This window comes from Sapajus apella, unplaced genomic scaffold (assembly GCF_009761245.1).
Source record: "Sapajus apella isolate SASKATOON/1434 unplaced genomic scaffold, GSC_monkey_1.0 scaffold99, whole genome shotgun sequence".
In the NCBI taxonomy this organism is placed as follows: domain Eukaryota; kingdom Metazoa; phylum Chordata; class Mammalia; order Primates; family Cebidae; genus Sapajus; species Sapajus apella.
In genome coordinates this window covers 1,800,604-1,827,441 of record NW_022437039.1, presented here as the reverse complement: position 1 = coordinate 1,827,441, position 26,838 = coordinate 1,800,604, and the positions used below count along the sequence as shown (strand labels likewise).

Here is a 26,838-nt window from a genome sequence, read left to right as displayed (position 1 = left end):
GAATTGCCTGAACCCAGGAGGCGGAGGTTGCGGTGAGCCGAGATCGCTCCACTGCACTCCAGCCTGGGCAACCAGAGAAAAACTCATCTTAAAAAAAATAAAGTGTTTCAGAAGATGAGAAGGAAGTGAAACTCTCGCCTCCCGCTGGAGGGAAAGTGAAATGGTTGAGCCACTTTAGAAAACAGTCTGGCGGTTCTTCATATGGTTAAGCATCCAGTTACTGTATGACCCAGCAACTGAACTGCTACATATACACCCAGAAGAAACAAAAATGCACACTTGGAGAAAAACGTGTATACGAATGTTCACAGCAACATTATTTATTTTAGTCCCGAAAGTGGAAACAACCCAAATAAGCATCAACAGATGAGTGGAGAAACTCAATGTGGCCTGTCCCCTGCCGTGGGCTGTCCCTTAGCCATGGAAAGGAATGAAGTTCACCCTTTAAAAGTGTACAGTTCAGGCTGGGCACAGTTGCTCACACCTGTAATCCCAGCACTTTGGGAGGCCAAGGCAGGCGGATCACCTGAGGATAGGAGTTCAAGACCAGCCTGGCCAACACGGTGAAACCCCGGCTCTGCTAAAAATGCAAAAATTAGCTGGGCGTGGTGGTGGGCGCCTGTAATCCCAGCTACTTGGGAGGCTGAGGCAGTAGAATAGCTTGAACCCGGGAGGCGAGATCACGCTACAGCACTCCAGTCTGGGCGACACAAGCGAAACTCCATCTCAAAAGAAAAAAAGTATACAGTTCACGGCTAGGCCTCTTGCCTGTATTCCCAGCACTTTGGGAGGCTGAGGCGGGTGGATTGCTTGTGGCCGAGGGTTCAAGACCAGTCTGGCCAAAACGGTGAAACTCTGTCTATACTAAGAATACAAAATTAGTCAGGTGTGGTTGCACCTCGCCTGTAATCCCAGCTATTGAGGAGGGTGGCAAGGGAGTGAGACTCTGTCTCAAAAAAAAAAAAAAAAAGAAAGAAATGAAGCACTGTCACCTACCTGCTATAGCATGGAGGAAGTTTGTAAACATTTTTCTCAGACAAAAAGAATTCAGACAGGCCGGTCGCAGTGGCTCACGCCTGTAATCCTGGCACTTTGGGAGGCCGAGGTGGGTGGATCACCTGAGGTCAGGAGTTCAAGACCAGCCTGGCCATCATGGTGAAACCCCATCTTTAAAAAAGGGAAAAAAAAGGCCGGGCGCGGTGGCTCACGCCTATAATCCCAGCACTTTGGGAGGCCGAGGCGGGTGGATCACGAGGTCAAGAGATCGAGACCATCCTGGTCAACATGGTGAAACCCCGTCTCTACTAAAAATACAAAACATTAGCTGGGCATGGTGGCACGTGCCTGTAATCCCAGCTACTCAGGAGGCTGAGGCAGGAGAATTGCCTGAACCCAGGAGGCGGAGGTTGCGGTGAGCCGAGATCACGCCATTGCACTCCAGCCTGGGTAACAAGAGCGAAAGTCCGTCTAAAAAAAAAAAAAAAAAAAAAAAAAAAAAATTCAGACACAAAAAGTCACGTTATAGGATTCCACTTATATCATTTATATGAAACGTCCGAAATAGGCATAGGCAAATCTATAGAGATAGAAAGTAGATTAATGGTAGCCGGGGGTTGTGGGGAAGGGAGAAATGGGGAGGGATTGCTAAAAGGTATGGGTTTCTTGGGGGGATATGATGAAAAGTTTGTGAAATTAGATTGTGATGATGGTTGCGTAACCCTGGGCAAACACTAAAAACCACTGTACTGCACAATTTATTTTTTTAGACAGGGTCTTGTTGTATGGCCCAGGCTGGAGTGTAGTGGCACCATCTCTGTTCACAGCAACTTCCACCTCTTTGGTTCAAGTGATTCTCCCACCTCTGCCTCCTGAGTAGCTGAGACTACAGGCGCATGCCACCACACCCAGCTAATTTTGGTAATTTTAGTAGAGACAGGGTTTCACCATGTTGACCAGGCTGGTCTCGAATTCCTGACCTCAGGTGATCCGCCCACCTCGGCCTCCCATAGTGCTGGGATTACAGGTGTGAGCCACCGCGCCCAATGTTATTAACATCAACATTATTCCCCATCACAGATGAACTCAGAAATAACAAACCTTTATGTGTCACTTCGGAGTTTACAAGTTTGAATTTCTGCTTCTGGCCATGAGCAAGTATACAACTGAAGTTTACAATAGGGTTCAACAACCTTTTCTGCAAAGGGCCAGGTAGTAAATGTTTTGGACTTTGTGAATCATAGGCTTTCTGCTACAATGACTCAACTCATGGTTCAAAAGCAGCCATAGACAAGAGTGACTCATGGGCCTGACTGTGTGCCCACAAAACTACATACAGGACTGGATGAGGTGGCTCACGCCTGTAATCCCAGCACTTTTGAAGTCCAAGGCTGGCAGACCACCTGAAGTCGAGTGTTCAAGACCAGCCTGCCCAACATGGAGAAACCCCATCTCTACTAAAAATACAAAATTAGCCAGGTGTGGTGGCACACAACTGTAATCCCAGCTAGTGGGGAGGCTGAGGCAGGAGAATCACTTGAACCCAACAGGTGGAAGTTGCAGTTAATTGATATCACACCATTCTGCTCCAGCCTGAGCAACAAAAGCAAAACTCCTTCACACACACACACATACACACACACGAAGAAGAAGAAGGAGGAGGAGGAGGTGGAAGGAGGAGGAGGAGGAGGAAAGGGGGAGGAGGGGGGGGAGGAGAGGGAGGCAGAGAAGATGATGATGATACAGGCTGTGCATAGTAGCTCACTCCTGTAATCCCAGCACTTTGGAAGGCAGAGGCAGGAAGATCACTTGAGCCGAGGAGTTAGACACCAGCCTGGGCAACACAGAGAGAACTCATCTCTATGAAAAATTAAAAAACAGTAGCCAGAAAAAAAAAAAAACGCAAAACAGTAGCCAGGCTTGGTGGTGTACACCTGTGGTTCGAAGTCCTTGGGGGACTGAGGCGGGGGTTATCACCTGAGCCCAGGAACTGGAGGCTGCAGTCAGCTATGATTATGCCTGCCTAAATTTTTACTTTTTGCAGAGATGGGGTCTTACCATGTTCCACAGGCTGGTCTCACACTCCTGGGGCTCAAGTGATCCTCTCACCTCAGCCTCCTAAAGTGCTGGGATTACAGGCATGAGCTACCTCACCCAACCAGAGGCACCAATTAGACTTGATGTCTTTTTTTTTTTTTTTTTTTTTTTGAGATGGAGTTTCACTCTTCCTGCCCAGGCTGCAGTGCAATGGCATGATCTCGGTTCACCGCAACCTCCGCCTCCCAGGTTAAAGCAATTCTCCTGCCTTAGCCTCCTGGCTAGCTGCGATTACAGGCGTGCGCCACCAGGCCCAGCTAATTTTGTATTTTTAGTAAAAACAAGATTTCTCCGTGTTGGTCAGGCAGGTCTCGAACTCCTGACATCAGGTGATCTGGCCACCTTGGCCTCCCAAAGTGCTGGGATTACAAGCGTGAACCACCAGACCGGGCGCGGTGGCTCACGCCTGTAATCCCAGCACTTTGGGAGGCCGAGGCGGGTGGATCACGAGGTCAAGAGATCGAGACCATCCTGGTCAACATGGTGAAACCCCGTCTCTACTAAAAATACAAAACATTAGCTGGGCATGGTAGCACGTGCCTGTAATCCCAGCTACTCAGGAGGCTGAGGCAGGAGAATTGCCTGAACCCAGGAGGCGGAGGTTGCGGTGAGCCGAGATTGCGCCATTGCACTCCAGCCTGGGTAACATGAGTGAAACTCCGTCTCAAAAAAAAAAAAAAAAAAAAAAAAAACAAGCGTGAACCACCGCGCCCCAGCCTCCGACTTTATGTTTTTGAACTTGGAAATTCTGTGCACGTTCTACCATGTCCCCTCCCTGAAAATGACAGGGCTCTTCTCTCCTGCCTGGGTGCCCTGATTTTTCTTCTCATCTCCCCAGCAAAGTCGATATCCTCCTATCTCCGTCTCCTCCCCTCTCCCAGGACCGAATCCCCTTTGCTGTGGTAGGAGCTGACCGAGAGCACCTGGTGGACGGGAGGTGTGTCCTGGGCCGGAAGACCAAGTGGGGCATCATCGAAGGTCAGTGCGGGGCCCCTGGGTAGGATTCAGGTGAGGACAAGTTGGACGCCAGAGCAGCCCTGTGCCTTTGGCATCCTTAGTCTCCATCACAGGGCCCTGAAAGGTTAAGCCCACGGAACAAACAGGCCTGGGGAACGGTCCTTCTCTCCAGCTGGGGGGACACGGGCAAGTTTCTGGACTCTCCAGGCCTCAGTTTCCTCCCAGTAGAGTGGGCATCACAGTGGCATCAACTTCCTAGGGTGCTAGAGTGGGGAGTGGCACCATTTGGCACAACGCCCAGTACCCAAGGGTGCCCTAGAGGTTGCCAGAACTTACAATGGGCCTACTGTGTATCGGGCACCGCTATGTGCAGTTCCTGCGGTCCATGGTAAAGGCAGGACTGATGAAGTCCCTGTCCCCATAGAGCTGACAAGACAAGGACAGGTGGGGGGAGGGAGAGGAGACCGCCTCAGGGAGCTGGAGAAAGTGAGACAGGAGGGCCAAGACATAGTCCCTGATGCATTATTATAATTATTAGAAGTATACTATGCTTTTTTTTTTTTTTTTGAGACAGAGTCTTTCTCTGTCGTCCAGGCTGGAGTGCAGTGGAGTGATCTTGGCTCACTGCAACCTCTGTCTCTAGGTTTAAGCCATTCTCCTGCCCCAGCCTCCCAATTAGCTGGGACTACAGATGTGCACCACCACACCCGGCTAATTTTTGTATTTTTAGTAGAGACGGGGTTTCATCATGTTGGCCAGGCTGGTCTCAAACGCCTGACCTCAGGTGATTCACCCACCTTGGCCTCCCAAAGTGCTGGAATTACAGGCATGAGCCACTGCACCTGGCCAGAAATATACTATACTATTATTTATGATATAGCACATAGTCATTCCACTCTATTTGCAGGGGGTGGTTCCAGGACCCCCAGAGATACCAAAATCTGTAGATGCTCAAGGCCCACAGTGGGCACCCATGGATACAGAGGCCGACTGTATATATAATACAGTAATGATTTGTGGATTCATTCATTCAACGACTACTTGCAGGAGCCCCCTGTACCAGGCTCTGGGACACAACAGTGAATGAATGAATGAACCAACAAAGAGAAGGCGGGATAGAAGAGAAATTCGGGGAAAGGGCTAAGGGAAATAGTGTCAGGTTGTGCGTACAGTTGGTGCTTACTCAGTGCACACTAAGCAGAGCCCATACTGAGTCCTGTGTCTTGCAGTGGAGAACATGGCGCACTGTGAGTTTCCTCTCCTGAGAGACCTGCTCATCCGGTGAGGGTGTGGGGAGCCCGGGGCTGGGGGGCTGGCAAGGGGCCCTAGGGACACCACAGTTGGGGCTGACTGCCTCCGGTCTCCCAGCTCCCACCTCCAAGACCTGAAGGACATAACCCACAACGTGCACTACGAGAATTACCGCGTCATCAGACTCAATGAAAGCCACCTGCTGCCCCGAGGGCCAGGCTGGGTGAACCTGGCCCCAGCCTCCCCAGGACAGCTGACCTCCCCCCGGCCCTTCAAGGTCTGCAGGGGGGCCCACGACGATTCTGAGGATGAGTTCTGAGCACCGGCTAATCCTGGGCCCGCAGGGCTTCCTGAGTCCCCAGCGGCCCTCAACACACATCCGTGTATCCGAGCATTTATTAAATGTGGACCTTGCTTTTTGTGAAAAGCTGGGCTTTGAAAACAAAAGGCATTTTGTAAATGACTTCTTTGAGCTACCCACAAATAAAAGGCCGGGTCTCACTCTGTTACCCAGGCTGGAGCAGACTGCCGCGATCATAACTCGCTGCAGCCTCGAATTCCTGGACTCAAGCGATCCTCCTCCCTTAGCCTCTGGGGTAGCCAAGACTACAGGCATGACACCACCTTGATTGGCTGATTTTTAAAATTTTTTGTAGGGATAAGTCTTTGCTAGGTTGCCCAGGCTGATCTTTAACCAACCTCAAGCGATCCTTCCACCTCAGCCTCCCAAAAAACTAGGATTACCACTGCTCCCAACCGTGTATGTTTTTGCTGTTATTTTCGTTGTTGTTTCTGAGATGGAGTCCTTTTTTTTGAGATGCAGTCTCGCTATGTCACCAGGCTGGAGTGCAGTGGTGCGATCTTGGCTCACTGCAGCCTCCACTTTCCAGGTTCAAGCAATTCTCCTGCCTCAGCCTCCAGAGTAGCTGGGACTACAGGCATGGGCCACCATGCCCAGCTAATTTTTGTATTTTTAGTAGAGATGGGGTTTTACCATGTTGGCCAGCATGGGCTCTATCTCTTGACCTCATGATCTGTCCACCTCAGCCTCCAAAGTGCTGGGATTACAGACGTGAGCCACCACACCCAATCTCTGAGACAGATTTTCATTCTGTCACATCAGCTGAAGTGCAAGGACGCAATCTGGGCTCACTGCAACCTCTGTCTAGCAGGTTTAAGCAAATCTCCTGCCTCAGCCTCCCTAGTAGCTGGGATTACAGGTGCCTGCCACCACGCCCAGCTAATATGTGTTTTTAGTGAAGACAGGGTTTCACCATGTTGGCCAGGCTAGTCTTGAACTCCTGACCTCAAGTGATCTATCTGCCCCAGCCTCCCAAAGTGCTGGGATTACAGGTGTGAGCCACAGCACCCAGCCTTCTTTTTGAAGTAATAATGTGAGACTCGCCGGGCAAGGTGGCTCAGCCCTATAATCCCAGCACTTTGGGAGGCCAAGGTGAGGTCAGGAGCTCAAGACCAGCCTGACCAACATGGTGAAACCCTGTCTGTACTAAAAATACAAAAAAAAATTTAGAAGGGCATGGTGGTGTGCGCCTGTAATCCCAACTACTCAGGAGGCTGAGGCAGGAGAATCACTTGAACCTGGGAGGTGGAGGTTGCAGTGAGCTGAGATGGTGCCACTGCACTCCAGCCTGGGCAACAGAGCAAGACTCCGTCTCTAAATAAATAAATAAATAAAATAATAATAATGTGAGACCCAAGGCCCTAGGAGTCTTGAAGGCCTGGGAAGGCACGCCTTGGACAACCAGCCTCCTGTGCCTGAGAGCCAGACCCAAGTTACAAATCCAGCTCTCTCGTCTGTCCCAGCCCATTACTCCTGGCCCAGGGCTAGGCCCACAGGCCACCAAGAACACTTTCAAAATCCCCAGCTTTGTGGCCTGATCGCTGGCTGTCTTACCTGATCTCCGTGTTCCACCGTCCCCCACCTTCCTCATTTCCCTGCCCCAGGGAAATTTATCTGCCCCAGGGACCAGCATGGCCAGATAACAGCTCCCACTGTGGAGCCTGGCAATGCCGATGTGAAAATCGCGGCAGGCAAGCCAGTTACTTATGCTTCCCGTGCTTCACTTTCCTCATCTATAAAATGGGGATCATGGTACCAAGCACATGGCACAGTTGTTCAGACAAAATGGAATACTCCCTAGGATGTGCCGACCTCAACCTGGAGAAATGGCACGAAGACAGAAGCGGCCTGAACAAGACGGAGCAGCAGTCCAGGACAGAGGACCTGCTGCAGAATGGGTGAGCTCCATGGCCCAGGGACTCTCCAGAAGGCAGTGAGTAGGTTGCCTGAGGAAGTCAAGGAGGGCTTTCTCTGGGTGTCAGTTTCATCCCTGCATCAAGCCCATGGCAGGTGGACACAGCTGCCGACTGAATAGACCCCGCATTGCCTGCTCCATAGCAATCCGCTGGTTGAATTCACAAACCTACTTTTCCATCCACACCCCAGGCTGACTCCAGGACTGGGGAGGTTCCAGAGCCTGTGGGCATGCAAACCACCCTCGACCAACATCTGAGTTGGCTGAGATACTGGCCCACGTCACAGCACATTCGCAGGTTTAAGATTAGCCCTGGGCAATATGGCAACATCTACGCATTTCAAAAGCACACACCCAGACCCACACGGTGGCTCACGCCTGTAATCCCAGCACCTTGGGAAGCCAAGGTGGACGGATTGAAAGGTCAGGAGTTCAAGACCAGCCTGGCCAACATGGTGAAACCCTGTCCCTGCTAAAGAAATACAAAAATTAGGCCGGATGTGGTGGCTCAACGCCTGTAATCCCAGCACTTTAGGAGGCCAAGGTGGGTGGATCTCAAAGTCAGGAATTCGAGACCAGCCTGGCCAATATGGTGAAATCCGTCTCTATTAAAGATACAAAAATTAGCTGGGCATGGTGGTGCACACCTGCTAGTGGGGAGGCTGAGGCAGGAGAATCTCTTGAACTGGGGAGGCAGAGGTTGCAGTGAGCCGAGATCGCGCCATTGCACTCCAGCTTGGGCAACAGAGCTAGACTGCATCTCAAAAAAAAAAAAAAAAAAAAAACCGAAAATTAGCCGGACATGATGTTGTGCACCTGTAATCCCAGCTACTCAGGAGGCTGAGGCAAGTGAATTGCTTGAACCCAGAAGGCGGAGGTTGCAGTCAGCCGAGATCCTGCCACTGCACTCCAGCCTCTGAGACAGAGCAAGACTTTGTCTTGTCTAGAAGACAAAAACAAAACAAAACAAAACAAAAAATCACACACCTTTTGGGTCAGCTGCATTTCTAGGAATGCTTCTCACGGATAGACCCGGTTTCTCAACCTCTGCACCACCGCACTTGTGCTGGATCATTCTTTTTCTTCTTCTTCTTCTTCAATTTTTTTTCTTTTAGACAGTTTTGCTTTACCCATAGGTTGGAATGCAGTGGCTCAATCATAGTTCAATGCAGCCTCAATTTCCCAGAGGCGGAGGTTCCAGTGAGCCAAGATCGTGCTGCTGCACTCCAGCCTGGGCAACAGAGCTAGACTGTGTCTCAAACACACATACACACACACACACACACACCCCAAACTCTAGCCTGGACAACAGAGCTAGACTGTGTCTCAAACACAAACACACACACACACACACACACACACCCCGAACTGTAGCTTGGGGAACAGAGCTAGGCTGTGTCTCAAACACACACACATACGCGCGCACACACACACCCCGGAACTGTAGCCTGGGCAACAGACCTAGGCTGTGTCTCAAACACACACACACACACACACACACACACACACACACACAGACACCCCGAACTCTAGCCTGGGCAACAGAGCTAGGCTGTGTCTCAAACACACACACACACACACACACACACACACACACCCCAAACTCTAGCCTGGGCAACAGAGCTAGACTCTGCCTCAAACACACACGCACACACACACCCCAAAGTCTACTGACTCCTAGGATAAAATCCTTAATCTTCACCAGAGTCTCCAAGTATGATCCGGCCCTGCCCATCCCTCCAGCCACATCTCCCAATCTCTGGTTTCGGAGAATCTCAAAGGAGATTCTGTCTCTCAAACGCAGCATGTTCTCTCTGGCCCCAGGACCTTTGCACCTGGCACTCCATCAGTCTGGAATCCTCTCCCCCAATTCCCCAGGTTAACCCAAGGCTGCTCAACCGTCATTTCCACCCTGAAGGTATCAGATCCCCTCTTTTACATCCCTTCGTAACATTTGCCTAAGATGTGATTAAACAATTCTTCGTGCAATTATTTTGTCCACTGTATGCCTCTCTTGGTAGAATGCAAGCTCCATGAAAGCAGCACCTGCCGGCGCTCGGTCACCAGAGCGCCTAGTTAAGAAGGCAGATGAGAGGACTCAACAAGCATTTAATATGCCTGGATGAATGGTTTTAAATGAGTTACAACATTGAGAGTTAACCTCCCCCATTAACAGATGTGGAAACTGAGGCTCAGAGCGCGCAAGGGAGTGGCCCGCCGTGTCGACGACAAGGACACTGCCGCGGGGAGACTACAGCTGCTTCCTCCGGGGCTCTGGAATTGCCGGCAGCTGGGGAGAGCCTCCAGGCCGCCAATCCACCGCTGTGGGGCTCGCAGGAAAAGGCCTCCGGGGAGGGCGCGGGGCGCTCTGGGAAATGTAGTCCCGCCAGCTCCCTGAATCCAGCGTCCCCAACTTTCGCTTCCGGAGGGCTCAGTTCTCGCGCGTTGCTTTGGGAAAGACGCGCTATATTCCAGGAGATCTCTTTATGTCTCCCCACAGTTCGGGAGGCCAAGGCAGGCGGATTCCTTGAGCTCAGGAGTTCAAGACTAGGATGACCAACTTGGCGAAACCCCTTCTCTACAAAATATGCAAAAATTAGCCAGGTGGGCCAGGCGCAGTGGCTCACACCTGTAACCCCAACACTTTGGAAGGCCGAGGCAGGCGGATCACCAGGTCAGGAGTTTGAGATAAGCCTGGCCAACATGGTGAAACCCTGTCTCTACGAAAAATACAAAAAATTGCCAGGCGTGATGGTGCGTGCCAGTTTTCCCAGCTACTTGGGAGGCTGAGGCAGGAGAATCACTTGAACCTGGGAGGTGGAGGTTTGCAATGAGCCAAGGTCTTGCCATTGCACTCCAGTCTGGGCAATAGAGTGAGACTCTGTCTCAAAAAAAAATTTATAAAAAAAAAAAAAAAAGCCGGGTGTAGTGGTGTAGGCCTGTAGTTCCAGCTATTCAGGAAGCTAAGGTGGGAGGATCGCTTGAGCCCAGCAGGTCGAGGCTGCAGTGAACTGTGACTGTACCACTGCACTCTAGCCTAGGCGACAGAGCAAAACACTGTCTCAGAAGAAAATAAATTTAAAAAGCCACTTCATTCCAACAGTGATATTCACTCGGGATCGTCTGTGTGGCGTCTGTTAATTTAATCCAGTGTTGCTCATGCTGTGCAGTGCGCGAGGCCATCCCTTTCCCGTCTTTTTTTGTTTTTTTGATACAGAATCTTGCTCTGTTGCCGAGGCTGGAGTGCAGTGGCGTGACCTCGGCTCACTGCAACCTCTGCCACCCGGGTTCAAGCGATTCTCTTGCCTCAGTCTCCCAAGTAGCTGGGATTACAAGATGCATGCCGCCACACCTGGCTAATTTTTGTATTTTTAGTAGAGACGGGGGTTTCAGCATCTTGGCTAGGCTGGTCTTGAACTCCTGACCTCCTGATCCACCTCTCTCAGCTTCCCAAAGTGTTGGGATTACCGTGCCCGGCACTCTTTTCGGTCTTAAGAAAAATTGCTTCTCCTGAATTTGAGCCTTAGTGGTTAGCAGCCTGGACTGAGACACGGACTGAAGTTTTGTTACGAGGCGGATCGTTGCCTCAAGCTATCCTTCCCCGCCTTGGCCTCCCAAAGTACTGGGATTACAGGCATGAGCCACTGTGCCCGACCAAGTTTGCTGGCTTTGAACAGGGAAGAGGCGGACTTCATCTGTGAACTTTTTCAGGCCAGAGGAGAGCGGGTGTAGAATAGTAACTGGAAGAGCAGCCCAGAGACTACGGACTGCCGCACGCTCGCGCATACTTACTGAGATGCTGGGCTACGTTACCCACAATGCGTCCCTTTGAGGACCACATTAACCACAATACGCATCGCGGGCCCGCCCACGCGGCCTTGTTGCCACGCCCAAACAGCCGGCTCAGCCAATGATTCGAAGGCTGCGTTACCCACAATGCCGCCCGCTAGCCCGGCCATACGGCCTGGTTCCCATGCCTGGCCTGGGGGTTTTCGGCCCGGCTTTGGCGTCCGGGGCTGCGAAACTTGAGGTCCGCGGTCTCACTCCAGCTCATATCCGCCGCTCCGACTCTGGCCCGAACTTTCCACGGCCCGCAGCACTGCCAGTGAGTGCGGGGGTCGCGGGGACGCGGGTCCCGGTCGAAGCTTCGATTTCGCGGCCCCGCCAGCGCCGGGGTCTGCTGCAGCCTCGGGCAGCGCTCACCCTCCACCTGAGGGGTGAGACGGGAAAGCAAGCCGGCCTGGGAGTCCCAACCCTCCCAGGACCCTGGAATTGGGGGGCCGTTGTGACCACCCTCTTGCGGGTGTCTGACGGGGTCTTGTAGGGACTTAAGGGTTTGCCAGACCCGGATACCGAGGGTCAAGTTGAGGCAGAGTCTGTACCTTGCTTGGCACAAGGGCCCAAGTTTTTATCAGGTTTCCAAAGGAACCCCTTCCATATAGGACCCACTGTTATCATAGAAAATGACGATTCTCGAGCTCTGACAGCAAACATCCCTTTTAGATTGTTTTTGTTTTTGTTTTGAGATGGAGTCTATCGCCCAGGCTGGAGTGCGGTGGCGCGGTCTCAGCTCACTGCAACTTTCGCTTCCCGGGTTCAAGCGATTCTACTGTGTCAGCTTCCCGAGTTGCTGGGATTACAGATGTGCTACCACCACGTCGGGCTAATTTTTGTATTTTTAGTAGAGACTGGGTCTCACCACGTTGACCAGGCTAGTCTCAAACTCCTGACCTCACGCGGTCTGCCCACCTTGGCCTCCCAAAATGCTATTACAGGCGTGAGCCACTGCGCCTGGCCCATCCCTTTTAGTTCTGTCAGCAACCTGTGTGTGTAGGCCCTGTTATCATCTCTGTTTGCCCAGTGAGGAAGCAAAGCCCAGAACCGTTCAGTAAATTATGTCAGAATTAACAGGGGTTTAGTAGCAAAGATGGCATTGATTTACTTCATCCCTTTTCTTTTTTTCAGGGGGAGTGAGCTGGTCTTGGAACCAGGGCAAGGGCTTACTTGTCCAGAGGGCTTATCCAGCCCCAACGCTGCCCTTCAAATGGTTTTGTCGTCTCTCCGCAGGGCCCTGAAAAAAACTCTTCCTGTGTCTGTCCAGAGGTATACAGAGAGAGACAGGTTCAATTCTAAGGTCTAAAAAGGAACAAGTCCCACTGGGAACAATGGCCACCATCCCTGGCCTCCAGCCCCTGCCACCCTTGGAGCAGGATCTGGAACAGGACGAGATCCTGATTGTGAAGGTGGAAGAGGACTTCGGCTGGGAAGAGGAGCCCTCCGTGGAGACGGAGGACCCCAGCCCCGAGACTTTCCGCCAGCTCTTCCGGCTCTTCTGCTACCAGGAGGTGGCTGGGCCCCGGGAGGCCCTGAGCCGCCTCTGGGAGCTGTGCTGCCGCTGGCTGCGGCCGGAGCTGCGCACTAAGGAGCAGATCCTGGAGCTGCTGGTGCTGGAGCAGTTCCTGACAGTGCTGCCGGGGGAGATCCAGGCTCGGGTGCGCGAGCAGCAGCCGGAGAGCGGTGAGGAGGCCGTGGTCCTCGTGGAAGGGCTGCAGCAGCGGGAGCCCAGGAAACACAGGCAGCGGGTGAGGTGGGGGGCATTTTGACCCTCAGGTGAGAAAACGGGGCCCTGCTGCTGGGGTTTGCAGCTGGAGATTCCTTGGTCATTGGGTGACCAAGGGTGGCTTCCTGGACACTGTGAATTGAAGAAGGCACCTGCAAAAGGTTTCTCAGCCATGGCCAATGGGTGTCCACCCTTTGATTAACCACATCCTACCCTGATAGCCATTTATTAGCTACAGCAGATGGTATGTGAACACTGTCCTAGGTTAGACCAAACAGGTTTTTGGGTTGTTTTTTTTTTAAGACACGGTCTCCCTCTGTTGCCCAGGCTGTAGTACAGGGGTATGATCACGGCTCATTGCAGCCTCAACATCCTGGCTTCAAGTGATTCTCCCACCTCAGCCTACTAAGTAGCTGAGACTACAGGCATGTACCACCACACCTGGCTAATTTTGTGTATTTTTTGTAGAGACAAGGGTCCGCCATGTTTCCCAGACTAATCTCAAACTCCTGGCCTCAAGTGATTCTCCCACCTTGACCTCCCAAAGTGCTGGGATTACAGGCATGAGCCACTGCGCCTGGCCCAAACACGGGTTTTGGTGGGAGATAGGTCCAGCATACCTTCGAAGGCAAAGAGTTGAAACTACCCCCAAAGTGGGAGAACACTGGGAAGAAAGACCAGGGGCATGGGGGGCACTTGGGTTAGAGTCCCCAGAGGTTCTAGAGTTGTGCCATGCAAAACAGTAGCTGCTAGCCACATGTAGCTTTTAAAATTATAGTTATATACTTGTGTGTGTGTGTGTGAGACAGACTCTGTTTCTCTCTCACCCTGACAGGAGTGCAGTGGTGCGATCTCAGCTCACTGCAACCTCCACTTACCGGGTTCAAGTGATTCTCATGTCTCAGCCTCCCAGGTAGCTGGCATTACAGGCATGTGCCACCATGCCAGGCTGATTTTTGTATTTTTAGTAGAGAAAGAGTTTTTGCTGTGTTGGCTAGGCTGGTCTCAAACTCCTGGCCTCAAGTGAACTGCCTGCCTTGGCCTCCCAAAGTGCTGGAGTTACAGGTGTGAGCCACCACACCTGGCCACTATGTGGAATGTTAAATTAATTCCTCAGTCATACTGGTCACCTCTCAAGGGCTCAGTTGTCACACATGGCCAGTGGCTACTGTACTGGATGGCAGAGACTGGTGCCCTGAAATCTCTATAGACTGTCCCTCTCCACCTCCTTCCAACCACATTTGCAGGAGCAGGGAAAGCCTCTTACTCATTCCTCCTGCTTCAGTTTCAGTCACTGAACTTATTGAGATTAAAATAGAAAAGTCCTGCCACCTGCTGTTTCAGTGCATTTTTCAGGGCCTTTATGGATGGGGCACATGGGCGGTGCTTACCAGCTGCTTTTCTCCCTATAGCAGCGCCACTGGCTGCACACTGCTGGTCTTTTACAGCCAGCAGAGGAGACATATCCCCTAACGCTTGACCAGATGGTGAGCTGACTGCAGTTAGAAAATCCTCCCATTGGCCAGCGTGATGGGTCACACCTATAATCCCAGCACTTTGGGAGGCTAAGGTGGGAGGATCATGAGGTCGGGAGATCAAGACCATCCTGGGTAACACAGTGAAACCCTGTCTCTACTAAAATACAAATTAGCCGGAATTGGTGGTGGGCACCTGCAGTCCCAGCTACTCCAGAGGCTAAGGCAGGAGAATCGTTTGAACCTGGGAGGCGGAGGTTGCAGTGAGCCGAGATTATACCACTGCACTCCAGCCTGGTGACAGAGTGAGAGTCCGTCTCAGAAAAAAAAAAAAAAGCGAGGTGTAGTTGCTCGTGCCTGTAATGCCAGCACTTTGGGAGTCTGAGGCAGGTGGATTACCTGAGGTCAGGAGTTTGAGACCAGCCTGGTCAACTACTGAAAATACAAACATTAGCCGGGCGTGGTGGTAAGTGCCTGTAATCTCAGCTACTCGGGAGGCTGAGGCAGGAGAATCGTTTGAACTCACAAGGCGGAGGTTGCAGTGAGCCAAGACCGTGCCATTGCACTCCAGCTTGGGTAACAGAGCGAGACTGTCTCAAAAGAAAAAAAAAGAAAGAAAGAAAATTGTGCCATTGTGGTGGCCAAGAACTCAGGATTTCTTCCTAGCCGGCCAGCCTCTTTCCTGGCCCCTGCAGCTTCAGTATTTGGGGTTCCTGGCATGGCTTCCTTCTGTCACTGTCCCGGCATCTCTGCACACATGCCACAGGACCACCATCGAGCAGAGAGGGGCAGGCTCTGCTCCCCAAGGGGACTACCCTCCCTTAGAGGTGTGGAATGTTGGACAAGAGGAAGCCCAAGACAGGGTCCCTGACACTGAGTTTGCAGTTGTCTGGGGATGTCTCTTGCAAGTGCTATTGCAGAGCATAATTCTAAGATCCAGCTTCATCCAAGTCACCTTTTCTGGTATTAGGAAATAGAGCATCTCAGAGCACCTGTTGATAATTTCTCACACCCATCCCCCCCCCCCCCCCGGACAGAGTCTTGCTCTGTCACCCAGGCTGAAGTACAATGGCATGATCTCGGTTCACTGCAACTTCCACCTCCCAGGTTCAAATGATTCTCCTGCCTCAGCCTCCCAAGTACTGGGATTACAGGCATGTGCTACCATGCCCGGCTAATTTTTGTACTTTTAGTAGAGATGTGGTTTTACTATGTTGGTAGGCTGGTCTCACACTCCTGGCCTCAGGTGATCCACCTGGCTTGGCCTCCCAAAGTGCTGGGATTACAGGTGTGAGCCACTGTGCTTGGCCAGATAATTTCAAAAAATCCAGCAAATGCAGTAATGTGAAGTTCTAAAATGAGGCCAGGGCTGACTCAGGGCCCCTCTGACCCAGGGTCTATCAGGAGGACCAAGGAATGGAGAGTGAGAATGTGAAGGAGTTGGGTGCGATGGCCCACGCCTGTAATCCCAGCACTTTGGGAGGATCGGTCAGGCAGATCACGAGGTCAAGAGATCGAGACCATCCTGGCCAACATAGTGAAACCCCGTCTCTAGTAAAAATACAAAAATTAGGCCGGGTGCAGTGGCTGACACCTGTAATCCCAGCACTTTGGGAGGCCAAGGCGAGTAGATCATGAGGTCAGGAGTTTTGAAACTAACCTGGCTAAGATGCTGAAACCCTGTCTCTATTAAAAATGCAAAAATTAGCCGGGCGCAGTGGTGGGTGCCTGTAATCACAGGTACTCACGAGGCTGAGGCAGGAGAATCATTTGAACCCAGGAGGTAGAGGTTGTGGTGAGCCAAGATCGTGCCACTGAACTCCAGCGTGGAGACAGAGCAACACTCCATCTCAAAAAAAAAAAAAAAAAAAAAAGAATGTGATGAAACACGATTGCAGTGACAGGAGAGACCATGAAATAGAGCGGACTGGGAGCTGGCAGCAGGGAGCCTAAGGGTGGGCAGCGGCTGGGGTGCCTGAGATGGTGTGGGGCCCTGTGGGGATTTTCCTTTTGCCCTTCTGGGAGCCGGTGGGCAGATCTCTGTCTGTGTGCAGGGCTCAGAGCTGCTTTCTGATGATGAGATGCCCCTCGGGATAGGGGGACAGTCCTTAAAATGCCAGGCGGAGGCTCAGACGGAGGAGCTGTTTCTGGAGGAAGAGGCTCAATGCTCCAGCCAGCAGCCCCCAGCCCAGCTAAGCCACAGGCCACAGAGGGGCCCACTGCTGTGGCCAGAGAGGGGTGAGCAGCACCCCTTTGGAGGAACGGGAAGTGGTGCAGGGAAGGAAGGTGAAGGTGAATGGGGCATGGGGTGTGGCCAGAACAGGGTGTGGCCTGCCTGGATGCGGGGTGCACAGGCTCTCCAGCAAGGAGTGGGTCTTGGGTGGGCAACCACCGGGCTGTTGGGGCCTTTGACTGCAGGGGTGGTGAGGCGGTGCTGGATGAGCTGTGTGACTGGTGGTGACTCTGCTCCTTCCCAGGCCCTCCGGCCCCCCAGCATCAGGAGATGGCGTCAGCCTCGGCCCTCCTTTCAGCCTGGTCCCAGGTGAGTAGGGTGCTCCTGGTCTACAGCGTCCCAGGGTCTGGCCCGACCTCCTGTGTGTCACACTTCCTTGTTGAGCGGAGACTTCTCTCCCAGTGGCCAGGGTTTTGGATGTCAGAGGAGCTCCTTCCTAGAATTTCCTCCCTTTCGTCCAGCCCTGGAGTTGCTTCCTCTGGCCTCCTGGGGAGTCTTCTCTCCAGAGGCCGTTTAAGTACTCGGTGATGCCCAGAAGATTCTGGGGTCCAACAGTGAGACAGAGTGGTGACTCCTGTCTTGCTGGGCACAGGGGCCTTTTGGGACTCAGGAAAACACAGGTTCATCTTACACCTCTGGTGTGGAATAGGAGTCTTCTTTGTTTGCTCACTTGCTTGTTTGATTTTTTTTTGAGCCGAAGTCTGGTACTGCGCTCACGCTAGAGTGCAGTAGTGTGATCATGGCTCACTGCAGTCTTGACCTCCCGGGCTCAAAAGATCCTCCTGCCTCAGCTTCCTGAGTTAGCTGGGACTACAGGTGTGCACCGCCACACCTGACTAGTTGTTCTTTTATTTTTTTGTAGATACACAGTCTTCCTGTGCTGCCTAGGCTGATCTTGAGCTCCTGGGCTCAAGCAATACTCTTGCCTCAGCCTCCCAAAGCACTGGGATTACCAGGCATGAGCCACCATGCCTGGCCTGTTTGATTTTTATTTTCATATTTATTTATTTATTATTTATTTATTTTGAGATGGAGTCTTGCTCTGTCACCCAGGCTGGAGTGCAGTGAAGAGATCTTGGCTCACTGCAACCTCCACCTCCTTGGTTCAAGCAATTCCCCTGCCTCAGCCTCCCGAGTAGCTGGCGTTACAGGCGTTCACCACCACGCCCGACTTAGTTTTATATTTTTTGTATAGACATAGTTTTACCATGTTGGCCAGGATGGTCTCGAACTCCTGACCCCAGGTGATCCACCCATCTTGGCCTCCCAAAGTGTTGGGATTACAGGCATGAGCTACTGTGCCCAGCTCTGTGCATTTTTAAACAGCAGCTTGACTGGGATATAATTCACATACTGTACAATTCACCCATTTAAAATGGGCTGGGCACGGTGACTCATGCCTATATTTCCAGCACTTTGGGAGGCTGAGGCGAGTGGATCACTTGAGGTCAGGAGTTCCAGACCAGCCTGTCCAGCATGGTGAAAATCCCGTCTCTACTAAAAAAAAATTTAGCCGGACGTGCTTGCCTTGGACCCAGGAGGCGGAGGTTGTAGTGATCCCAGGTCTGCACTAGGCCATGGCAACAGAGCAAGACTCTGTCTCAAAAAAAAATAACAGTACAGTTTGTGTCCAGAGTAGTGCAGCCATCACCACAGTTTTAGAACCCTTTAGCCCCTCCACAAAGACCCCCTTGACTCATTAGCAGAGTCTCTCCCTTTTTCTCCCTCAGCACCTGGCAACCACAAAGCTCCTTTTTTCTTTGTGGATTTGCCTGTTCTGGAAAGGGTTGGCTTTTTTTTTTTTTAAAACATGGTTAACCTATGCTTTTTATTTATTTATTTATTTTTTTGAGACAGAGTCTTGCTCTGTTGCCCAGGATGGAGTGCAGTGGTGCGATCTCAGCTCACTGCAACCTTTACCTCCCAGGTTCAAGCAATTCTCCTGAGTAGCTGGGATTACACGCTTGTGCCACCATACCAGCTAATTTTTCTTTTTTTTTGAGACAGTGTCTTGCCCTGTTGCCCAGGCTGGAGTGCAATGGCTCACTGCAGCCTCCGCCTCCCAGGTTCAAGTGATTCTTCTGCCTTAGCTTCCTGAGTATTTGGGATTACAGGCACCCACCACCACACCCAGCTACTTTTTCTATTTTTAGTTGAAACAGGGTTTTGCCATGTTGGCCAGGCTGGTCTTGATCTCCAGACCTCAGGTGATCCGCCCACCTCAGCCTCCCAAAGTGCTGGGATTACAGGTGTGAGCCGCTGCACCCGGATCATGCTTCCGGGTCAGTCTGGTGATACATCTGGGAGCCACTGGCCCAGAGGTGTCCTGAAGTCCCCTGTCCGCCGCATCAGGGCCCTAGGCCTGGCTGGCCACAGAGCCAGGGGATGCTCTCATCTTCCTGTGGTGCATGGGAGACTGTGGTGAGTCCACTGCTCCTCGTGGCAAATCTGTCCCTTCCCCAGTGGTGTCCCAACTCTGCAGCAGTGGCACAGGGGAGCAGTCGGCAGAGGCACCAGGACTCACCACTGTGACAAGAGTGGAGAGGACCAGCTGCACCACCACGCTCGGCCCCAGCCTCGAGGGGCAGTGGGGGTGCAGCTCGCTAGACCAGTGGCCCACAAGGAGCAGGCAGATTGCTTGGGGCCTGGACTGAGCAGGGTGCATTCCAGCAGGCGCCTGTGAACTTGGAGGATGTGGCTGTATACGTTTCTGGGGAGGAGCCAGGATGCCTGGACCCAGCTCAGCAAGATGCGCTGCTGGAGAATGAAGGTAATTGCGAGGGACTCTGTCTTCTAGGGGTCTTGCTAAAAATAGGAACTGTCAGGTGCCAGCTCATGGGCTTGGTTACATTGGTCCAGTTGGCCTGGGGCAGTCCTGTGTGCCCAGGGCTGCCCGAATCCCTTCAGGGTCCCAGCTGCAGGGGCTGTACAGCCACTTGGCCATGACCCAGGCAGGTGCCCAGAGCTGCCTTGCGATTCTGTTCTTCCATCCCCGCCCCCCTACACATTGGTCCTGCTTCACTTCTGCTGCCCCATGCCCTGCTCTCAAGGGCACAGCTGCTCCCACAGGGCCTGACTCTTCAGCCTCTCCCCATTGCACTGAGCACCACCCTGGCCCGTACCTAGCACTGTCCTCTCAGTTCTTTCTCTGCCCGTTTGTGTCTTTCTGCCTCTCCTGATGCTGCTGGAGCCTTTTCTGGTTTTTGTTTTTTGGTTTTTTTTGAGATGGAATCTTGCTCTGTCATCCAGGCTGGAGTACAGTGGTGTGATCTTGCCTCACTGCAACCTCCGCCTCCTGGGTTCAAGCGATTCTCCTGCCTCAGCCTCCCAAGTAGCTAGGATTATAGGCACCCGTCATCATGTCTGGCTAATTTTTGTATATTTAGTAGAGATGGGGTTTCACCATGTTGGCCAGACTGGTGTCGAACTCCTGATCTCAGGTGATCTGCCCACCTCAGCTTCCCAGAGTGCTGGGATTACAGATGTGAGCCACCACGCCTGGCCATGCTGAAGTCTTTTCTATCGACAGTGAGAGGTTGCTTTGTATTAGAGTTCTTCTCCAGAGAAACAGAGCCAACAAAAGATACACACACACACACACACACACACACACACACACACACAGAGAGAGAGAGAGAGAGAGAGAGAGAGAGAGAGAGAGAGAGAGAGCGCGAAATTTATTTTATGGCATGGACACTCAAACAGCTCCCTTGGCTGCTTACAGAAGTTGACAAATCTGAAATCTGTAGGCCAGGCCAGCAGGCTGGAAGCTTAGGATTTCTGTGCAATGGTCTTGAGGCAGAGTTCCTTCTTTGGGAAACCTCCAGGATTTTCTTCCTTTTTATGGCTGAATAACATTCCCTTATGAATAATGCTGCAGTGAAAGTGGGTATGCAGATGCATCTGTGATAAACCCTGCTTTCAGTTCTTGGGGTAGATGTTTCCAGCAGTCAGACGGCTGGCGCACACTTGGTCATTCTGTGTGTAACTTTCTGAAGAACGATCATGCTGTTTTCCACAGCATCTGTACCATCTCATGTACCCACCAAGAGTGCACAGAGGTTCTACTTTCTCCACATCCTCACCAGTGCTTGTTATTTTCTGGGTTTTTTTGTTTGTTTGTTTTTTTGTTTTGAGACGAAGTCTTGCTCTGTCACCAGGCTGCAGTATAGTGACGTGAGCTTGACTCACTGCAGCCTCCACCTCCTGGGTTCAGGCGATTCTGTCTGAGCCTCCTGAGTAGCTGGGATTACAGGCATGCGCCACCACATCTAGCTAATTGTTGTAGTTTTAGAAGAGGTGGGTTTTGCCATGTTGGCCAGGCTGGTCTCAAATTCCTCACCTTAGGTGATCTTACCTCAGCCTCTCAAATTGCTGGGATTACAGGCGTGAGCTACCGTGCCCAGCCTGATTTGCAAATGTTTTCTCCCATTTTGTGCATTTTCACTTTGTTGGTAGTGTTCTTTGACGAACAAAGGTTTTTGGTTCTAGTGGCCATTGTATCATTTTTTTCTTGTGTTGCCTGTGAGCAGGTAGATTTAGACGATGTTGTATGAGACTCTGGTTGGTCATCAGCAGCTTTGGTGATATGCATCCAGACCAGCAGTCTTGCCCTCTAGGGGACGTCTGTCCATGAGTGGAGATATTTTTGGCTGTTAGGATATTTGTCAGCCATATTTGATGAGCAGAGGACAGGGATGTCAGCCACCCTCCTGCAGTTCATAGGCTGGCCCCATCAGTGACTCAGCCTGCTCCAGGCCCCATGAATGTCACCTTTACAATGATTGAGTTACCATGATTGAGGAACCCTGATCTGAAGGTTTCTGGGAGTGTCTTACCCGTGGGCCACTTCATTCCCCGTACCAAAGGCAGGTGGCAAAAGGGAAAGAATTTGCCAGCCCTCCCAACTCCCAAGTGACCACATGGAATCCTCAGAAGGGAAGGAATGAAGTTCTGTCCAGCTCTGTCACCAGTTCCCGGAGCCCAGACACAGCTTCCCTCCCGGGGTCACAGTCATAAGGTTGGATTTTACTTACCCTGTGCCAGAGCCCATGGTAAAAAAGGCCGCTGGGGCCAACAAAAGTTGAATTTATTTGATCTCGCTTTAAAAAAAAAAAAAAAATCCAGATCCGATGGCTCACACCTGTAATTCCAGCACTTTGGGAGGCCAAGGCAGGTGATCACCTGAGGTCAGAAGTTCGACACCAGCCTGGCCAACATGGCAAAACTCTGTCTCTGTTAAAAATACAAAAAAATAGCCAGGTGTGGTGGTGAGCACCTGTAATCCCAGCTACTAGGGAGGTGGAGGCAGGAGAATTGCTTGAACCCAGGAGGTTGCGGTCACAGTGAGCTGAGATCACACCATGGCACTCCAGCCTGGGTGACAGGAGCGAAACTCAGTCTCAAAAAGAAAAAACAAAAATAGGCCAGATGCGCTGGCTCATACCTGTAATCCTAGCACCTTGAGAGGTCAAGGCGGGTGGATTGCTTGAGTCCAGGAATTTAAGACCAGTCTGTGTAACATGGAGAAACCTTGTCTCTACAAAAAACGCAAAAATTCGCTGGGCATTATGGCGCACACCTGTAGTCACATGTACTTGACAGGCTGATGTGGGAGGATCACTTGAGCCTGGGTTAAGGCTGCATAGAGCTGTGATTGTACCACTGCCCTCCAGCCTGGGCAACCAGGTGGGACTCTGTCTGAAAAAAAAATCCCAAAATTAACAAATTAGGTTGGTATGTGGTCTCAAAGTTTTTACATTTTTTCATGAGATGAAATTCACATAACATAAAATTATCAATTTTTCAGTTCAGTGGTGTTTAGTATATTCACAATGTTGGACAATTGTCACCTTTATCTGGTTCTAAAACTTTTTATTTGAAACAGGGTCTCACTCTGTCACCCAGGTTGGAGTGCAGTGGCACAGTCTTGACTCACTGCAGCTTCAACCTCCCAGGCTCAGGTGATTCTCCCACCTCAGCCTCCCAAGTAGCTGGGACTATAGGCCTATGCCACCATGCCCAGCTAATTTGGAAAATTTTTTTGGTAGACATAGAGTCTCACTATGTTACCCAGGCTCAAAAACTTTTTTTTTTTGAGATGGAGTCTCACTCTGTCACCCAGGCTGGAGTGCAGTGGCATGACCTCGACTCACTGCAACTTCTGTCTCCCGGGTTCAAGCGATTCTCCTGCTTGAGCCTCCCAAGTAGCTGGGATTACAGGCGTGAGCCACCACGCCCAGCTTCCTCTTTTATAGATGTAGAATTTGAGGCTCAGTAAGCGCCAAACCCACCTTTGGCTTTCCAGAAGTTGGGCCTGGAGATGGGAGGGGAGGGCAAGGAGGATTCGCCCAGGAGCTCTGGGTGTGGAAGTATCTTAAAGTGGACATTTCCAAGGGCAGTGGGTGGTTCTGTCCCTCCCCTGTGGGGTCAGCGTGTGCCTGCCACGCACAGAGCTTCTCTCCGGACTGGTGTGAAGACGGCTGCTCCCCCACACCACCAAGCATCATGGTGTGCTTTGTGCCACCAGATACCCTGTCACCCTCATGCTGCAGACGAGGAACAGAGAAGTCAAGGGCTTTTTCCTGGAAGTGGCAAAGCCTGGATCACTGCAGGCCCCTCTCCCTGTTCTCCTGTCCTGACGGTGTCGGCTCTAGAACCTGGATCTACAGAGGGGCCTCAGGGGCTGCACCAAGTATATGACAACAGAGGGCCAATGGCTGGGACCCATGACTGCCCTGCTCAGCCAGAGCAGCCCAGAGCAGGGCTTCTCAACGTTGGCGCTTTTGACGTTTGGGCCGGATGGCTCTTCACATGGGGCTGCCTGTGCTGGCAGGAGCTTTTCCAGCTGCCCAGGCCCATGCCCATTAGAGACTACTTACAACCCCCTCCCCAGACTTGACAAAAATGTTTCCAGACCTTGCCACCAGGTAGGAACCACTGACTTAGAGCATACAGCAGAGTCCAGAGCTTGATGGCCCTCGCTCTGTAACTTACCAGCCCAGTGATTCTGGGTAAGTTCCTTAACACTTTGGTGCCTCGGTTTCCCCATCTGCAAGATGGAGATAGTAACAGCACTGACCCACTGCTTATTGTGATGGTTAAATAAGTTCCTGTGTGTTTGTTTTATTGATTTAGTTTTTGAAACAGGGTATCACTCTGTCACCCAGGCTGGAGTGTCGTGGCATGATCACGGCTCACTGCGGCCTTGACCTCCTGGATGCAAGTGACCCTCCCACCTCAGCCTCTTGAGTAGCTAGGACTACAGGCACACGCCACCATGCCCAGCTAGTTTTGTTTATTTTCTGTCAAGACAAGATCTCCCTGTCTTGCCCATGCTGGTCTTGAACTCTTGGGCTCAAACAATCCTCTTGCCTCAGCCTCCCAAAGTGCTGGGATTACAGGCATGAGCCACCATGCTGGGTCCCTGCTAGACGTTTTGTACGGGAACTTTAGGAGCCCCATAAAGCCTTCATCTTCCTTTCTATTAGAAGCATTTCTCAGCTGGGCACGGTGGCTCACTCCCGTAATCCCAGCACTTTGCAGGGCCAAGGTGGGCAGATCATCTGAGGTTAGGAGTTTGAGACCAGCCTGGCCAACATGGTGAAACCCCATCTCTACTAAAAATACAAAAGTTAGCTCGGCATGGTGACAGGCACCTATAATCCCAGCTACTGGGGAGGCTGAGGTAGGAGAATTACTTAAACCTGGGAGGTAGAGGTTGTAGTGAGCCCAGATCATGCCATTGCGCTCCAGCCTGGCAGACGAGCAAGACTGAATCTCAAGAAAAACAAATCATTTCCCTTGCCCTCTTGCCATGAATTCCTAGAGACTATGCTTTCTCTGTCTCAGGACCTGTGATCCCGTTGGTGGATGGTGGTGATGGCAGAGAGGACGCCCCGGTGAGGATGGAGTGGTACCGAGTGTTCTCGGCGCGATGCCAGGGCCCTGGCCACCCGCTCCCAAGTCAGAGGCCAGCCCCAGTCAGGGGCTTGGCCAGGCCTGGGCAACCAAGAGGTGGCCCCCCATCAGGAAGAGGGGCTTCCCATGGGGCTGACAAGCCGTACACCTGCCCCGAGTGTGGCAAAGGCTTCAGCAAAACGTCCCACCTGACCAAGCACCAGCGCACACACACGGGTGAGCGGCCTTACAAGTGCCTGGTGTGCGGGAAGGGCTTCAGCGACCGCTCCAACTTCAGCACACACCAGAGGGTGCACACGGGTGAGAAGCCCTATCCGTGCCCCGAGTGTGGGAAGCGCTTCAGCCAGAGCTCCAGCCTGGTCATCCACCGCAGGACGCACAGCGGGGAGCGGCCTTACGCCTGTACCCAGTGCGGGAAGCGCTTCAACAACAGCTCCCACTTCAGCGCCCACCGCCGGACGCACACAGGTGAGAAGCCCTATACCTGCCCGGCCTGTGGCAAGGGCTTCCGCCGGGGCACCGACCTGCACAAGCACCAGCGGACCCACATGGGGGCAGGCTCCCTGCTGACGCTCCCGCCAGTGGCTCCTGGAGGCCCCGGGGCCAAGGCCTGATCACCATATCTGAAACTGCCTTTCCAGGACTCTCGTCCCTGGGCACAGAATTCAGGAAGCTGCCAGAGACCCTGGTCCGAAAGCATCGCCTGTTGCCTCCCATGGCCCAGTATGAGGTCAGCAGGAGACATTTGGGATGCTCAGACCAAGGAGGAAGCTGGGCACTGGGTACAGAGCAAGGGCAAGGACAGGCTATGTGAGTGTCCAGTGGCGGCCAGAACAGACGAGACAGAGCGAGGACTTCAGACACGGTGACACACTCAGGAAGCCAGAAGCCCGTACCCAAGGTGTTGGTGGGGCTGGCTCCTGGAGGGCCTGGGAGGTCCATCAGCCTCTTCCAGCATCCGGTAGCTGCTGGCGTGTACCCTCATCACTGCGTCCCTACCCGTCCCCTGTGTGTCTGTGACCCTGTGCGCCATCTTTGTGTGTCCTCCCCTGCCTTTTTTTTTTTTTTTTTTTAAAGACAGCCTTGCTGTGTCACCCAGCTGGGAGTGAAGTGCCATGATCATAGCTTACTGCAGCCTCGAACCCCTGGGCTCAAGTGATCCTCCTGGCCTTGGCCTCCTTAGTAGCTGGATTACAGATGTGTGCCGCCATGCCCAGCCTCTTTTTGGTAGGGCCACCACTCACTTGGTTTAGGTTCCCCCAATTCACTGTAACCTCATCTTAACTAATTATATCATCAAAACTGGTGTTTGCAAACAAGGTCACATTCTGAGCTCTGGGTGGACATGAATTTGAGGGGCCCCTCTCTGGCCTGCCGTAAGGATCCCTGATGTACCCCAGCCTTCCCAGGACCTGGTCTCCAGCTTCTCCTCCATCCTGCTAGGGTTTCCAAATGCCTGGGGCTGGCCAGCATTCCAGTCCCTTTTGCAGATCCATATCTGCCCTGCAGGCTGGCAGACACCTGGGGCGGGAACACAACCCTGAGTTCCATCTTCCTGACCTGTCACCAGGGATGCGACAGGCCTGACGCCTCCCCAGGGACGAGGTTCAGGGCCACCTTTGCTTCTGGCTCCTTAGTGTCTGGGACATGGCCTTCCATGGTCACCCCACTTTGTCTTTCTAAGGTAAGAAGCCTTCACCTTCCAGCTTCTGTCTGGCCTGTGCTGTGTGGGAGCGTCTGGTCTGTACACATCATCTCAGTGTGTGAGTGGCTGAGGCGAGTGGTGTAATAGAGTCTTCGGTGTGTGTAGTTGTCTCAGAAGTCATAGGACGGCTGTGGACACCACTGGGTTCTGGAATGTTCCAGCTGGGCAGTGGTGGTTCCTCATGGGTAGGTAGCCTTGGCCCTTGGCCCAGCCTGGGATGCTCCATTCCATTTGTCACACAGTCACCGTATATACGTGCACAGTTTGATCTTGTGGCACAGCCCATGTTCCAGCTGCGTGACCTGCCCTTTCCTCGTTCCCTTAACTAACATAAGTAGTCAGTGCCTCTGGCCCCTGTGTACTCTGTC

The 26,838-nt window shown here is 52.3% G+C and overlaps 2 protein-coding genes across 12 annotated transcripts in view; both read left to right on the top strand.

The window, feature by feature from the left end:
* SEPTIN12 (septin 12) overlaps window positions 1-9,566 on the top strand; it is an 18,897-nt gene extending 9,331 nt beyond the window's left edge. For 3 of the 8 annotated variants that reach the window (XM_032258045.1, XM_032258050.1, XM_032258044.1), the window contains 3 exons: window positions 3,975-4,071; window positions 5,280-5,331; window positions 5,419-5,841. In XM_032258045.1, coding sequence (XP_032113936.1) covers window positions 3,975-4,071; window positions 5,280-5,331; window positions 5,419-5,620 — 351 coding nt within the window. In that variant the 3' untranslated portion in view covers window positions 5,621-5,841. Of the gene's footprint in view, window positions 1-3,974; window positions 4,072-5,279; window positions 5,332-5,418; window positions 5,845-9,401 lie in introns of those variants that run through there. The other 5 variants (XM_032258049.1, XM_032258046.1, XM_032258048.1 and 2 more) reach the window with 3 other exon arrangements.
* Window positions 9,567-11,482: 1,916 nt separating this feature from the next.
* On the top strand, window positions 11,483-26,821 carry ZNF500 (zinc finger protein 500). Of its 4 annotated transcripts, none has more exons than XM_032258026.1 (6): window positions 11,483-11,682; window positions 12,645-13,159; window positions 16,667-16,850; window positions 17,090-17,154; window positions 19,519-19,615; window positions 24,697-26,821. In XM_032258026.1, the coding sequence occupies exons 2-6, from the start codon at window positions 12,743-12,745 to the stop codon at window positions 25,377-25,379; spliced, it is 1,446 nt and encodes a 481-aa protein (XP_032113917.1). In that variant the 5' UTR covers window positions 11,483-11,682; window positions 12,645-12,742; the 3' UTR covers window positions 25,380-26,821. The 4 variants fall into 4 exon arrangements, with proteins under 4 accessions (XP_032113917.1, XP_032113916.1, XP_032113915.1 ...); XM_032258025.1 differs by having other exon boundaries at window positions 19,516-19,615; XM_032258024.1 differs by having other exon boundaries at window positions 16,667-16,904.
* Window positions 26,822-26,838: the final 17 nt, after the last annotated feature.